Source organism: Gouania willdenowi, chromosome 15 (genome assembly GCF_900634775.1).
Source record: "Gouania willdenowi chromosome 15, fGouWil2.1, whole genome shotgun sequence".
In the NCBI taxonomy this organism is placed as follows: domain Eukaryota; kingdom Metazoa; phylum Chordata; class Actinopteri; order Blenniiformes; family Gobiesocidae; genus Gouania; species Gouania willdenowi.
Window position 1 is genome coordinate 5,024,338 of NC_041058.1, and position 13,729 is coordinate 5,038,066.

The 13,729-nt window shown below is 38.4% G+C and overlaps 1 protein-coding gene across 1 annotated transcript in view; it reads right to left on the reverse strand.

The window, feature by feature from the left end:
* mrps5 (mitochondrial ribosomal protein S5) overlaps nucleotides 1-13,729 on the reverse strand; it is a 49,564-nt gene that overhangs the window by 894 nt on the left and 34,941 nt on the right. Inside the window, exon 11 of the mRNA XM_028469031.1 lies at nucleotides 158-291. Coding sequence (XP_028324832.1) covers nucleotides 158-291 — 134 coding nt within the window. The remainder of the gene's footprint in view (nucleotides 1-157; nucleotides 292-13,729) is intronic.

The following is a 13,729-nucleotide window of genomic DNA, read 5'->3' on the forward strand; positions in this document are numbered from 1 at the left end:
GGAAAAAGTGGTGGAAAGAAAAAATGTCTTGAAAGTGCAGGAAGGAACACTTTTCTCAAAGCTAAATTTAGCATGAATGGAAAACAAAAAAAGATCATAAATGACATTTTAAAATGTTTAAAAACTTTGCTGTTGGTAAGAGTGGGCGTGTCCGCACCTGATTGGCTAATCCAGTGAAGAAGGCCCGTGTGATGTTGAGCAGGTTGGATCCCTTCACTTTGCAGTACATGTCCTTAATACCGATGAGTTTACACATGGTGATGATGGCTCTGTGGCAGTGGAGGCCGTAACCTGACCACCGAGAGGAGACAAATTCATCATTTAAGACCGACAGTGAAGAATAACAGGTGAATAAGTCAAAATTAAGGGTGTAATGATTATTCCATTTGATTGATGGATCAACTACATCGATCTGTGCTCGACAAGTTGGCCTTCAGGATGACATTAATCGTTCTAAAAATCAAGTGTATCAGTACAAGGAAATAATAACGCATTAGATTTAAGCACAGCAGACTTAATATGGATGTTTTAAAAGCGCTTTTAATATTAAAAACGTTACGGCCAACTATCTACAAAATGAAGAAGCCGGCGAGCAAAAAAACAATCAATAATCCACCTTTAGGGTCCAGTGTGTGGAAACACTGACTTTAGCACAGACGGAGATATTCTAAATAAACATAAGCAACTGGCGGCCCGGGGGGCTCACATGTGGCCCTATGTCTTATTTTATGCGGCCCACAAAGTAAATGTACAAAATGACGGAAAAATACACAAAACAAGAGCAAGAATACATAAAAAAAAAACAAAGAATAACAACACTGCAGGAAAATACAATAAAAGACAAGATAAAAACACAGAAAATACTCAAAAACACAAAACTATTACAAAAATGAACAAAACATCAACAGTAACATTTTGTGGATATTGTGACATATCCAGCAGCTCACAGCTCCACATACTAACACAGAACATGTGTGGACCTGAGTGGATTATTAATAATGTTGTGATCGTGAGATAAAACCATCAACTAACCGGGCTAAACGGGTCATTGCTGCGTGTCGGGAGGAAGAGGAAGTTACGTCTGTGTGCAGACTGACGGGAGGGAAAGTTGGAGGAACGCCAAAATACAGTAAGAAATCCATTCAACTCTGACCCAGATAGATAAAAAATAATAATTTTGGCATCAAAAGCCCGGTCTCAGTGATTTTTTTAATGTTTTGTATAAGGAAACAATGTTCAGATGTTAGAGTTGTCACTAAAGCAAAAAGAAATAGCTTTAAAGTCACTGACAGGGATTTTTTTTACAAAAAGGCTGTTTTTTCAGCTTTTTACTCTGAAACTGAAGATTTGTGTAAAACTTGCTCTATTCAACAGCTGATTACAAAAGAACGAAACGAGCCAGAAACAAATGGTATTTTTTCATGACGGTAGAGGCTTCAATCTTTCAGAATCTGGTGTCAGATTTCAGATAGTCATAGTAGAAAATATTCTGTGGGTCTTTAAAATCAGTCAAAGTGTTAAAAAACGGCTGGCACTGAATGAGTTAATGTCATTACCATTATTTCGCACATTTATTTTGAAAAACCCAGTTAAAGTGCACCATACTGATATACTCATACAGCAGCGCAACACAGTGACATCACACCAGGCGTTGCTGCAGCGGAACACAGTGACATCACACCAGGCGTTGCTGCAGCGGGACACAGTGACATCACACCAGGCTTTGATGTAGCGGAACACAATGACATCACGGAGCCGGTAAGACGGATATTACACTTTGATCAGTGCCGCAGCTATAACGCTAATTGCCAGCAGCCAGTAAACAAAACAAAGAGGAATAAAGACAGAAAGACACTGAAAGATGTCTTGTACCGGACGTTTCGTTAATGCTAAAGTAGCTGAGTTAGACCGGATTACTTTGTTGCTGAACCGAAGCAAAGACTCGGAGCAACGGCTCATTACGGCTAACACCAAATGGAAAGCTGACTTCGACAAGCTGAAACTTGACTTAAGAAGGAGTGAAGCCCAGAATAGAAAATTCGAAAAAATTATATCCAAAATAACGAATGATGATATTTCATCGTCAAAAAAGAAGAAAGGTGATGCCACTACCCGGGAGCAGAAAATGGACCTCGGCAAGGAAGACAACTATGAAGTCCAAGATGAAATGCACAGCTTCCATGAAAAGAACCATCTCTCGGACAACGAGGATTCCAACAGTATGGATGGTGAAAAACGCGAAGTAGAAAGTAGAGCAGCAATAACCACGCAGATGAAATCCACAATAAGAGAGCTGGAACTGAAATTAAAGAACGAATGCATCCGTAGGAAAACAATGGAGGAACAAAACGCTGTTCAAAATGAAAAAATAAAGAACTTAGAGCTTGAGGTACAGGCTATGAAAACTGAACGCACGTACTTGAAGAAAGATGCCAAACTGGCAAGACATCACTATCACGGTTAAAAATAGAGGAGAAGCAATTTTGTGAGTATCGCTTAGACAAGAGAATCGAAATTATCAGTCTAGAAAAAGAAATTACAGCTTTGGGAGCAGAAAATGAAGCCTTTAGAAGTAAGGCAATGCAATATAGCGAAAGACTTCAAAAAAGCGAGAAGAGCCTGGACGATTGTCAAAACGAACTCGCACAGACGAAGAACAATGTACAGAAACTACAAGATGAAAAGATAATACTTGAATCCAAGCTAAGTAATTGCAATGTGGAGCAGCAGAAACTTAAACACCAGCATAATTTGCTGAAAAGGCAAAAAGACACCAGTCATTACTGAAAATCTCAACATCAAGTACCAGAAAGAAAAAGAAATTCGGAAGCCAAGAAAAAGTATTTGTTTTTGAGAAAAAAATTTGAACAATTGACAAGTCAGAAAAACGACCCTGATTACGAAGCTTCAACATTTCAAAATGTAAAAGAGATCCAGTTCCAAAAAATCCACAACTTGCAAAGTGACCTCACTACGAGAAACAACACATCCAACGTCAGAAAGAACAGATTGATTTCTTGGAGGGGACCACTCGAGATTTGGATCAAAAATATATAAGGAAAAGAGGGAGAATGCACGGCTGAAGACTTCCAGGTATGACACAATGACGGAACAGGAGAAGATCAAAACCCTTCGAAAAGTTAAATTTTCATTACATCAGTCTAAAATGAAACCCAAATTAGCTCCACGTGAAGAGTAGCCATGATTCAATGAGCAGTGAAGACGGGGAAAACTCTGCTGATCAGCAGGAAATTGACCCAACACCCAGTTCATTGTAGCAGTGTTCCCATATAGGGGTACGTGTAACCCTTGGGAAAAGCGATGGCTCTACACCTGACTGATCTCATCCACGTCCACACTCCAACTCGCTCCCTCAGATCCTCTTCCTCCATTCATCTGTCCACTCCCCCCAGCCCGCCTTACCTAATGGGGAGCAGTGCTTTCAGACGCTCTGGAACTCACAACCTCTGGATCTCAGGAACATGGACTCATTCTCACAATTTAGAAGTGGACTCAGAACCCACTTATTTCCAACAGCATTTCCCACCTGACCAACCCTGCCTGTCTCTGTGATTTAGATAACTGGTTTGTAATAGAATGTATATTTACAGGGGGTACTTGAGAGGGAGAGAAAATGTAAGAAATTGATAAATAAAGCCTAAAAAATGAAAGGTTTCTTTTTTCAGCAGACTCTCCTGCTTTTTATTTCGCTGTGTTGTATTAAGTGTCATCACTAATTCATTCCATCATTACGTTCTATAGTCGTTTTTACATCGTATTCTGAGCAAAATGTTGTAGTCGGACAAAGGGGGGGGTACTTGGATTCACAATTAACAAAAAGCTAAAAAGGTTGAGAACCATACACAGGGTTACTCAGAAAAATATACAAAATTGCAGAACACACGACAGCAGAAATACACAAAAATTTCTCCAAAACAAATTGCTAAATAGCAAGTCAAATACACAATATGACTCCAAAAAACAAATATTTTACAGGTTAAAATACACAAAGTTTAAATTACTATAAAAACTATTCTTTCCTGTGTTAATGCTCAGATTGCTTATATTTCTAAATGCTAACATTACTGTCGATCATATTGCCCTCTGATCAAATAAACACATTTTTGTGGCTCCACTGTGATTAAAAATTGCAACCTTTGTTCTAAAGGATTCACTCACGGTGTCAACCACCAGGTCCTTCTGACTGCTTTCACTGCAGCAGCACATGTCGCGTTAGCTTGTTAGCATTAGCTCAGGCTTCACCCATCATGTTAAAAGGAAAATTAGTAGGTTTAACCACTGCTCATTTAACCTGAACAGATCTCAGTTGCACTTAGTTTCTGATATTAATATTGTATATTTTGTATGTTGAAAAATTTCAGCAGAAGAGTCAGGTAAAGCTAATATGTATTTATATTGAAAAAGGTATTGAGTATTGAAATTGAGAGCAGAAAAGTTAACATCCTTCTAATTTAAACTGAAGTGTTGGTTGGACTTTATTCAAATAAAATGTGAATATATTTGTCATTAAATGTTGTTTACTAGTCCATAATTAATTTATAGACGATTCCCTAACAAGAAACATCAGGAATCTATGAAACCTCACCTGAACTGTCCAGTATTAATTTCAGTCACAGTGGTTGAATAATTATTTTGGCTAAAAAGTTACTAAATCAATATCACGTCACTGAATCGTTTGGGATGAAATCGTTCTGAATTAATTAATATCATCCTTGAATTGAATCAACAACAACAAATCGTGATTCAAATCGATCTACATTTATCTGAGAAAGTGCATTTATTTATCTATTTAATAATAATCAAACTGTCAACTATTTTGTATGCGTCCACTTTACGTCATGTCTATATGCTCTGTGTATTTCAGACATGCAAACACCAAAGGTGTGAAAAAACTGACAAAAAAAAAAATCTATCATAGGGGGGTCTGGGGGGATTCTCCCCCAGATATTTTTATTTTTATTTTAACACAAATAAAGTAATCTTGAACACTCTGAAGAGAATATAAGGCAAAATACACCATAAATTAAAATACATACTGTATATGAAGAATTGTGATGTAAAAGTACCTAATATTTGTACAGTTATTGGCTTTGTTACTTAACACCACTGCTGGTGAGTTACTGGTTTTATAGTCCTTTGAACAGTTTTCATCATGTGCCTCGTTTATTTCCTCTTTTGGTCGAAACAAGCCTCTCAAGCTTTCTTTGTTGATCCATGTTCCTTTTAGCAGCCACTCTTTTGTTTTGTTCTCAGCTGCACGGCACTTTCATCGTAGGCAATCATTAACTCACTCAGTGCCACTGACGAGATAACTCGTCATTTCAAATCCAAACGCTCAGCACCATTGACGAGAACCTCGTCATTTGCGTTTTTTCACGGGGATTACTAGAAAACACCCTGGCGGAGGTCCCTCATCAATATCTAAGCTGTGGGGTGTTGTAGTGACCAACTGTGCCCTGAAGATGGCAGCAGTGCACCTTTAGATGAGAGATTAGCCACTGATGCTACCATTAGCTGGGGAGGAGAAACAGGAACGAGTGAGATTATGGCGCTACAGAGTGATATTGTGACATATCCAGCAGCTCACAGCTCCACATACTAACACAGAACATGTGTGGACCTGAGTGGATTATTAATAATGTTGTGATCGTGAGATAAAACCATCAACTAACTGGGCTAAACGGGTCATTGCTGCGTGTCGGGAGGAAGAGGAAGTTACGTCTGTGTGCAGACTGACGGGAGGGAAAGTTGGAGGAACGCCAAAATACAGTAAGAAATCCATTCAACTCTGACCCAGATAGATAAAAAATAATAATTTTGCCATCAAAAGCCCGGTCTCAGTGTTTTTTTTAATGTTTTGTATAAGGAAACAATGTTCAGATGTTAGAGTTGTCACTAAAGCAAAAAGAAATAGCTTTAAAGTCACTGACAGGGTTTTTTTTTACAAAAAGGCTGTTTTTTCAGCTTTTTGCTCTGAAACTGAAGATTTGTGTAAAACTTGCTCTATTCAACAGCTGATTACAAAAGAACGAAATGAGCCAGAAACAAATGGTGTTTTTTCATGACAGTAGAGGCTTCAATCTTTCAGAATCTGGTGTCAGATTTCAGATAGTCATAGTAGAAAATATTCTGTGGGTCTTTAAAATCAGTCAAAGTGCTCAAAAACGGCTGGCACTGAATGAGTTAATGTCATTACCATTATTTCGCACATTTATTTTGAAAAACCCAGTTAAAGTGCACCATACTGATATACTCATACAGCAGCGCAACACAGTGACATCACACCAGGCGTTGCTGCAGCGGAACACAGTGACATCACACCAGGCGTTGCTGCAGCGGACACAGTGACATCACACCAGGCTTTGATGTAGCGGAACACAATGACATCACGGAGCCGGTAAGACGGATATTACACTTTGATCAGTGCCGCAGCTATAACGCTAATTGCCAGCAGCCAGTAAACAAAACAAAGAGGAATAAAGACAGAAAGACACTGAAAGATGTCTTGTACCGGACGTTTCGTTAATGCTAAAGTAGCTGAGTTAGACCGGATTACTTTGTTGCTGAACCGAAGCAAAGACTCGGAGCAACGGCTCATTACGGCTAACACCAAATGGAAAGCTGACTTCGACAACTGAAACTTGACTTAAGAAGGAGTGAAGCCCAGAATAGAAAATTCGAAAAAATTATATCCAAAATAACGAATGATGATATTTCATCGTCAAAAAAGAAGAAAGGTGATGCCACTACCCGGGAGCAGAAAATGGACCTCGGCAAGGAAGACAACTATGAAGTCCAAGATGAAATGCACAGCTTCCATGAAAAGAACCATCTCTCGGACAACGAGGATTCCAACAGTATGGATGGTGAAAAACGCGAAGTAGAAAGTAGAGCAGCAATAACCACGCAGATGAAATCCACAATAAGAGAGCTGGAACTGAAATTAAAGAACGAATGCATCCGTAGGAAAACAATGGAGGAACAAAACGCTGTTCAAAATGAAAAAATAAAGAACTTAGAGCTTGAGGTACAGGCTATGAAAACTGAACGCACGTACTTGAAGAAAGATGCCAAAACTGGCAAGACATCACTATCACGGTTAAAAATAGAGGAGAAGCAATTTTGTGAGTATCGCTTAGACAAGAGAATCGAAATTATCAGTCTAGAAAAAGAAATTACAGCTTTGGGAGCAGAAAATGAAGCCTTTAGAAGTAAGGCAATGCAATATAGCGAAAGACTTCAAAAAAGCGAGAAGAGCCTGGACGATTGTCAAAACGAACTCGCACAGACGAAGAACAATGTACAGAAACTACAAGATGAAAAGATAATACTTGAATCCAAGCTAAGTAATTGCAATGTGGAGCAGCAGAAACTTAAACACCAGCATAATTTGCTGAAAAGGCAAAAAGACACAGTCATTACTGAAAATCTCAACATCAAGTACCAGAAAGAAAAAGAAAATTCGGAAGCCAAGAAAAAGTATTTGTTTTTGAGAAAAAAATTTGAACAATTGACAAGTCAGAAAAACGACCTGATTACGAAGCTTCAACATTTCAAAAATGTAAAAGAGATCCAGTTCCAAAAAATCCACAACTTGCAAAGTGACCTCACTACGAGAAACAACACCATCCAACGTCAGAAAGAACAGATTGATTTCTTGGAGGGGACCACTCGAGATTTGGATCAAAAATATATAAAGGAAAAGAGGGAGAATGCACGGCTGAAGACTTCCAGGTATGACACAATGACGGAACAGGAGAAGATCAAAACCCTTCGAAAAGTTAAATTTTCATTACATCAGTCTAAAATGAAACCCAAATTAGCTCCACGTGAACAGTAGCCATGATTCAATGAGCAGTGAAGACGGGGAAAACTCTGTTGATCAGCAGGAAATTGACCCAACACCCAGTTCATTGTAGCAGTGTTTCCCATATAGGGGTACGTGTAACCCTTGGGAAAAGCGATGGCTCTACACCTGACTGATCTCATCCACGTCCACACTCCAACTCGCTCCCTCAGATCCTCTTCCTCCATTCATCTGTCCACTCCCCCAGCCCGCCTTACCTAATGGGGAGCAGTGCTTTCAGACGCTCTGGAACTCACAACCTCTGGATCTCAGGAACATGGACTCATTCTCACAATTTAGAAGTGGACTCAGAACCCACTTATTCCCAACAGCATTTCCCACCTGACCACCCCTGCTCTGTCTCTGTGATTTAGATAAACTGGTTTTTTAATAGAATGTATTATTACAGGGGGTACTTGAGAGGGAGAGAAAATGTAAGAAATTGATAAATAAAGCCTAAAAAATGAAAGGTTTCTTTTTTCAGCAGACTCTCCTGCTTTTTATTTCGCTGTGTTGTATTAAGTGTTATCACTAATTCATTCCATCATTACGTTCTATAGTCGTTTTTACATCGTATTCTGAGCAAAATGTTGTAGTCGGACAAAGGGGGGGTACTTGGATTCACAATTAACAAAAAGCTAAAAAGGTTTGAGAACCATACACAGGGTTACTCAGAAAAATATACAAAATTGCAGAAACACGACAGCAGAAATACACAAAAATTTCTCCAAAACAAATGCTAAATAGCAAGTCAAATACACAATATGACTCCAAAAAACAAATATTTTACAGGTAAAATACACAAAAGTTTAAATTACTATAAAAACTATTCTTTCCTGTGTTAATGCTCAGATTGCTTATATTTCTAAATGCTAACATTACTGTCAATCATATTGCCCTCTGATCAAATAAACACATTTTTGTGGCCCCACTGTGATTAAAAATTGCCAACCTTTGTTCTAAAGGATTCACTCACGGTGTCAACCACCAGGTCCTTCTGACTGCTTTCACTGCAGCAGCACATGTCGCGTTAGCTTGTTAGCATTAGCTCAGGCTTCACCATCATGTTAAAAGGAAAATTAGTAGGTTTAACCACTGCTCATTTAACCTGAACAGATCTCAGTTGCACTTAGTTTCTGATATTAATATTGTTTTTGTATGTTGAAAAATTTCAGCAGAAGAGTCAGGTAAAGCTAATATGTATTTATATTGAAAAAGGTATTGAGTATTGAAATTGAGAGCAGAAAAGTTAACATCCTTCTAATTTAAACTGAAGTGTTGGTTGGACTTTATTCAAATAAAATGTGAATTATTTGTCATTAAATGTTGTTTACTAGTCCATAATTAATTTATAGACGATTCCCTAACAAGAAACATCAGGAATCTATGAAACCTCACCTGAACTGTCCAGTATTAATTTCAGTCACAGTGGTTGAATAATTATTTTGGCTAAAAAGTTACTAAATCAATATCACGTCACTGAATCGTTTGGGATGAAATCGTTCTGAATTAATTAATATCATCCTTGAATTGATTCGACAACAACAAATCGTGATTCAAATCGATCTACATTTATCTGAGAAAGTGCATTTATTTATCTATTTAATAATAATCAAACTGTCAACTATTTTGTATGCGTCCACTTTACGTCATGTCTATATGCTCTGTGTATTTCAGACATGCAAACACCAAAGGTGTGAAAAAAGTGACAAAAAAAAAAATCTATCATAGGGGGGTCTGGGGGGATTCTCCCCCAGATATTTTTTTTTTAATTTTAACACAAATAAAGTAATCTTGAACACTCTGAAGAGAATATAAGGCAAAATACACCATTTCCTTCAGGCAAAAAATAAAATAAATTAAAATACATATAAGAATTGTGATGTAAAAGTACCTAATATTTGTACAGTTATTGGCTTTGTTACTTAACACCACTGCTGGTGAGTTACTGGTTTTATAGTCCTTTGAACAGTTTTCATCATGTGCCTCGTTTATTTCCTCTTTTGGTCGAAACAAGCCTCTCAAGCTTTCTTTGTTGATCCATGTTCCTTTTAGCAGCCACTCTTTTGTTTTGTTCTCAGCTGCACGGCACTTTCATCGTAGGCAATCATTAACTCACTCGGTGCCACTGACGAGATAACTCGTCATTTCAAATCCAAACGCTCAGCACCATTGACGAGAACCTCGTCATTTGCGGTTTTTCACGGGGATTACTAGAAAACACCCTGGCGGAGGTCCCTCATCAATATCTAAGCTGTGGGGTGTTGTAGTGACCAACTGTGCCCTGAAGATGGCAGCAGTGCACCTTTAGATAAGAGATTAGCCACTGATGCTACCATTAGCTGGGAGGAAACAGGAACGAGTGAGATTATGGCGCTACAGAGTGATATTGTGACATATCCAGCAGCTCACAGCTCCACATACTAACACAGAACATGTGTGGACCTGAGTGGATTATTAATAATGTTGTGATCGTGAGATAAAACCATCAACTAACCGGGCTAAACGGGTCATTGCTGCGTGTCGGGAGGAAGAGGAAGTTACGTCTGTGGGCAGACTGACGGGAGGGAAAGTTGGAGGAACGCCAAAATACAGTAAGAAATCCATTCAACTCTGACCCAGATAGATAAAAAATAATAATTTTGCCATCAAAAGCCCAGTCTCAGTGTTTTTTTTTAATGTTTTGTATAAGGAAACAATGTTCAGATGTTAGAGTTGTCACTAAAGCAAAAAGAAATAGCTTTAAAGTCACTGACAGGGATTTTTTTTTACAAAATGGCTGTTTTCTCAGCTTTTTGCTCTGAAACTGAAGATTTGTGTAAAACTTGCTCTATTCAACAGCTGATTACAAAAGAACGAAACGAGCCAGAAACAAATGGTGTTTTTTCATGACAGTAGAGGCTTCAATCTTTCAGAATCTGGTGTCAGATTTCAGATAGTCATAGTAGAAAATATTCTGTGGGTCTTTAAAATCAGTCAAAATGCTCAAAAACGGCTGGCACTGAATGAGTTAATGTCATTACCATTATTTCGCACATTTATTTTGAAAAACCCAGTTAAAGTGCACCATACTGATATACTCATACAGCAGCGGAACACAGTGACATCACACCAGGCGTTGCTGCAGCGGAACACAGTGACATCACACCAGGCTTTGATGTAGCGGAACACAATGACATCACGCAGCCGGTAAGACGGATATTACACTTTGATCAGTGCCGCAGCTATAACGCTAATTGCCAGCAGCCAGTAAACAAAACAAAGAGGAATAAAGACAGAAAGACACTGAAAGATGTCTTGTACCAGACGTTTCGTTAATGCTAAAGTAGCTGAGTTAGACCGGATTACTTTGTTGCTGAACCGAAGCAAAGACTCGGAGCAACGGCTCATTACGGCTAACACCAAATGGAAAGCTGACTTCGACAAACTGAAACTTGACTTAAGAAGGAGTGAAGCCCAGAATAGAAAATTCGAAAAAATTATATCCAAAATAACGAATGATGATATTTCATCGTCAAAAAAGAAGAAAGGTGATGCCACTACCCGGGAGCAGAAAATGGACCTCGGCAAGGAAGACAACTATGAAGTCCAAGATGAAATGCACAGCTTCCATGAAAAGAACCATCTCTCGGACAACGAGGATTCCAACAGTATGGATGGTGAAAAACGCGAAGTAGAAAGTAGAGCAGCAATAACCACGCAGATGAAATCCACAATAAGAGAGCTGGAACTGAAATTAAAGAACGAATGCATCCGTAGGAAAACAATGGAGGAACAAACCGCTGTTCAAAATGAAAAAATAAAGAACTTAGAGCTTGAGGTACAGGCTATGAAAACTGAACGCACGTACTTGAAGAAAGATGCCAAAACTGGCAAGACATCACTATCAAGGTTAAAAATAGAGGAGAAGAAATTTTGTGAGTATCGCTTAGACAAGAGAATCGAAATTATCAGTCTAGAAAAAGAAATTACAGCTTTGGGAGCAGAAAATGAAGCCTTTAGAAGTAAGGCAATGCAATATAGCGAAAGACTTCAAAAAAGCGAGAAGAGCCTGGACGATTGTCAAAACGAACTCGCACAGACGAAGAACAATGTACAGAAACTACAAGATGAAAAGATAATACTTGAATCCATTCTAAGTAATTGCAATGTGGAGCAGCAGAAACTTAAACACCAGCATAATTTGCTGAAAAGGCAAAAAGACACAGTCATTACTGAAAATCTCAACATCAAGTACCAGAAAGAAAAAGAAAAATCGGAAGCCAAGAAAAAGTATTTGTTTTTGAGAAAAAAATTGAAACAATTGACAAGTCAGAAAAACAACCTGATTATGAAGCTTCAACATTTCAAAAATGTAAAAGAGATCCAGTTCCAAAAAATCCACAACTTGCAAAGTGACCTCACTACGAGAAACAACACCATCCAACGTCAGAAAGAACAGATTGATTTCTTGGAGGGGACCACTCGAGATTTGGATCAAAAATATATAAAGGAAAAGAGGGAGAATGCACGGCTGAAGACTTCCAGGTATGACACAATGACGGAACAGGAGAAGATCAAAACCCTTCGAAAAGTTAAATTTTCATTACATCAGTCTAAAATGAAACCCAAATTAGCTCCAAGTGAACAGTAGCCATGATTCAATGAGCAGTGAAGACGGGGAAAACTCTGCTGATCAGCAGGAAATCGACCCAACACCCAGTTCATTGTAGCAGTGTTTCCCATATAGGGGTACGTGTAACCCTTGGGAAAAGCGATGGCTCTACACCTGACTGATCTCATCCACGTCCACACTCCAACTCGCTCCTTCAGATCCTCTTCCTCCATTCATCTGTCCACTCCCCCAGCCCGCCTTACCTAATGGGGAGCAGTGCTTTCAGACGCTCTGGAACTCACAACCTCTGGATCTCAGGAACATGGACTCATTCTCACAATTTAGAAGTGGACTCAGAACCCACTTATTCCCAACAGCATTTCCCACCTGACCACCCCTGCTCTGTCTCTGTGATTTAGATAAACTGGTTTTTAAATAGAATGTATTATTACAGGGGGTACTTGAGAGGGAGAGAAAATGTAAGAAATTGATAAATAAAGCCTAAAAAATGAAAGGTTTCTTTTTTCAGCAGACTCCTGCTTTTTATTTCGCTGTGTTGTATTAAGTGTTATCACTAATTCATTCCATCATTACGTTCTATAGTCGTTTTTACATCGTATTCTGAGCAAAATGTTGTAGTCGGACAAAGGGGGGGTACTTGGATTCACAATTAACAAAAAGCTAAAAAGGTTTGAGAACCATACACAGGGTTACTCAGAAAAATATACAAAATTGCAGAAACACGACAGCAGAAATACAGAAAAATTTCTCCAAAACAAATGCTAAATAGCAAGTCAAATACACAATATGACTCCAAAAAACAAATATTTTACAGGTAAAATACACAAAAGTTTAAATTACTATAAAAACTATTCTTTCCTGTGTTAATGCTCAGATTGCTTATATTTCTAAATGCTAACATTACTGTCGATCATATTGCCCTCTGATCAAATAAACACATTTTTGTGGCCCCACTGTGATTAAAAATTGCCAACCTTTGTTCTAAAGGATTCACTCACGGTGTCAACCACCAGGTCCTTCTGACTGCTTTCACTGCAGCAGCACATGTCGCGTTAGCTTGTTAGCATTAGCTCAGGCTTCACCATCATGTTAAAAGGAAAATTAGTAGGTTTAACCACTGCTCATTTAACCTGAACAGATCTAAGTTGCACTTAGTTTCTGATATTAATAGTGTATATTTTGTATGTTGAAAAATTTCAGCAGAAGAGTCAGGTAAAGCTAATATGTATTTATATTGAAAAAGGTAT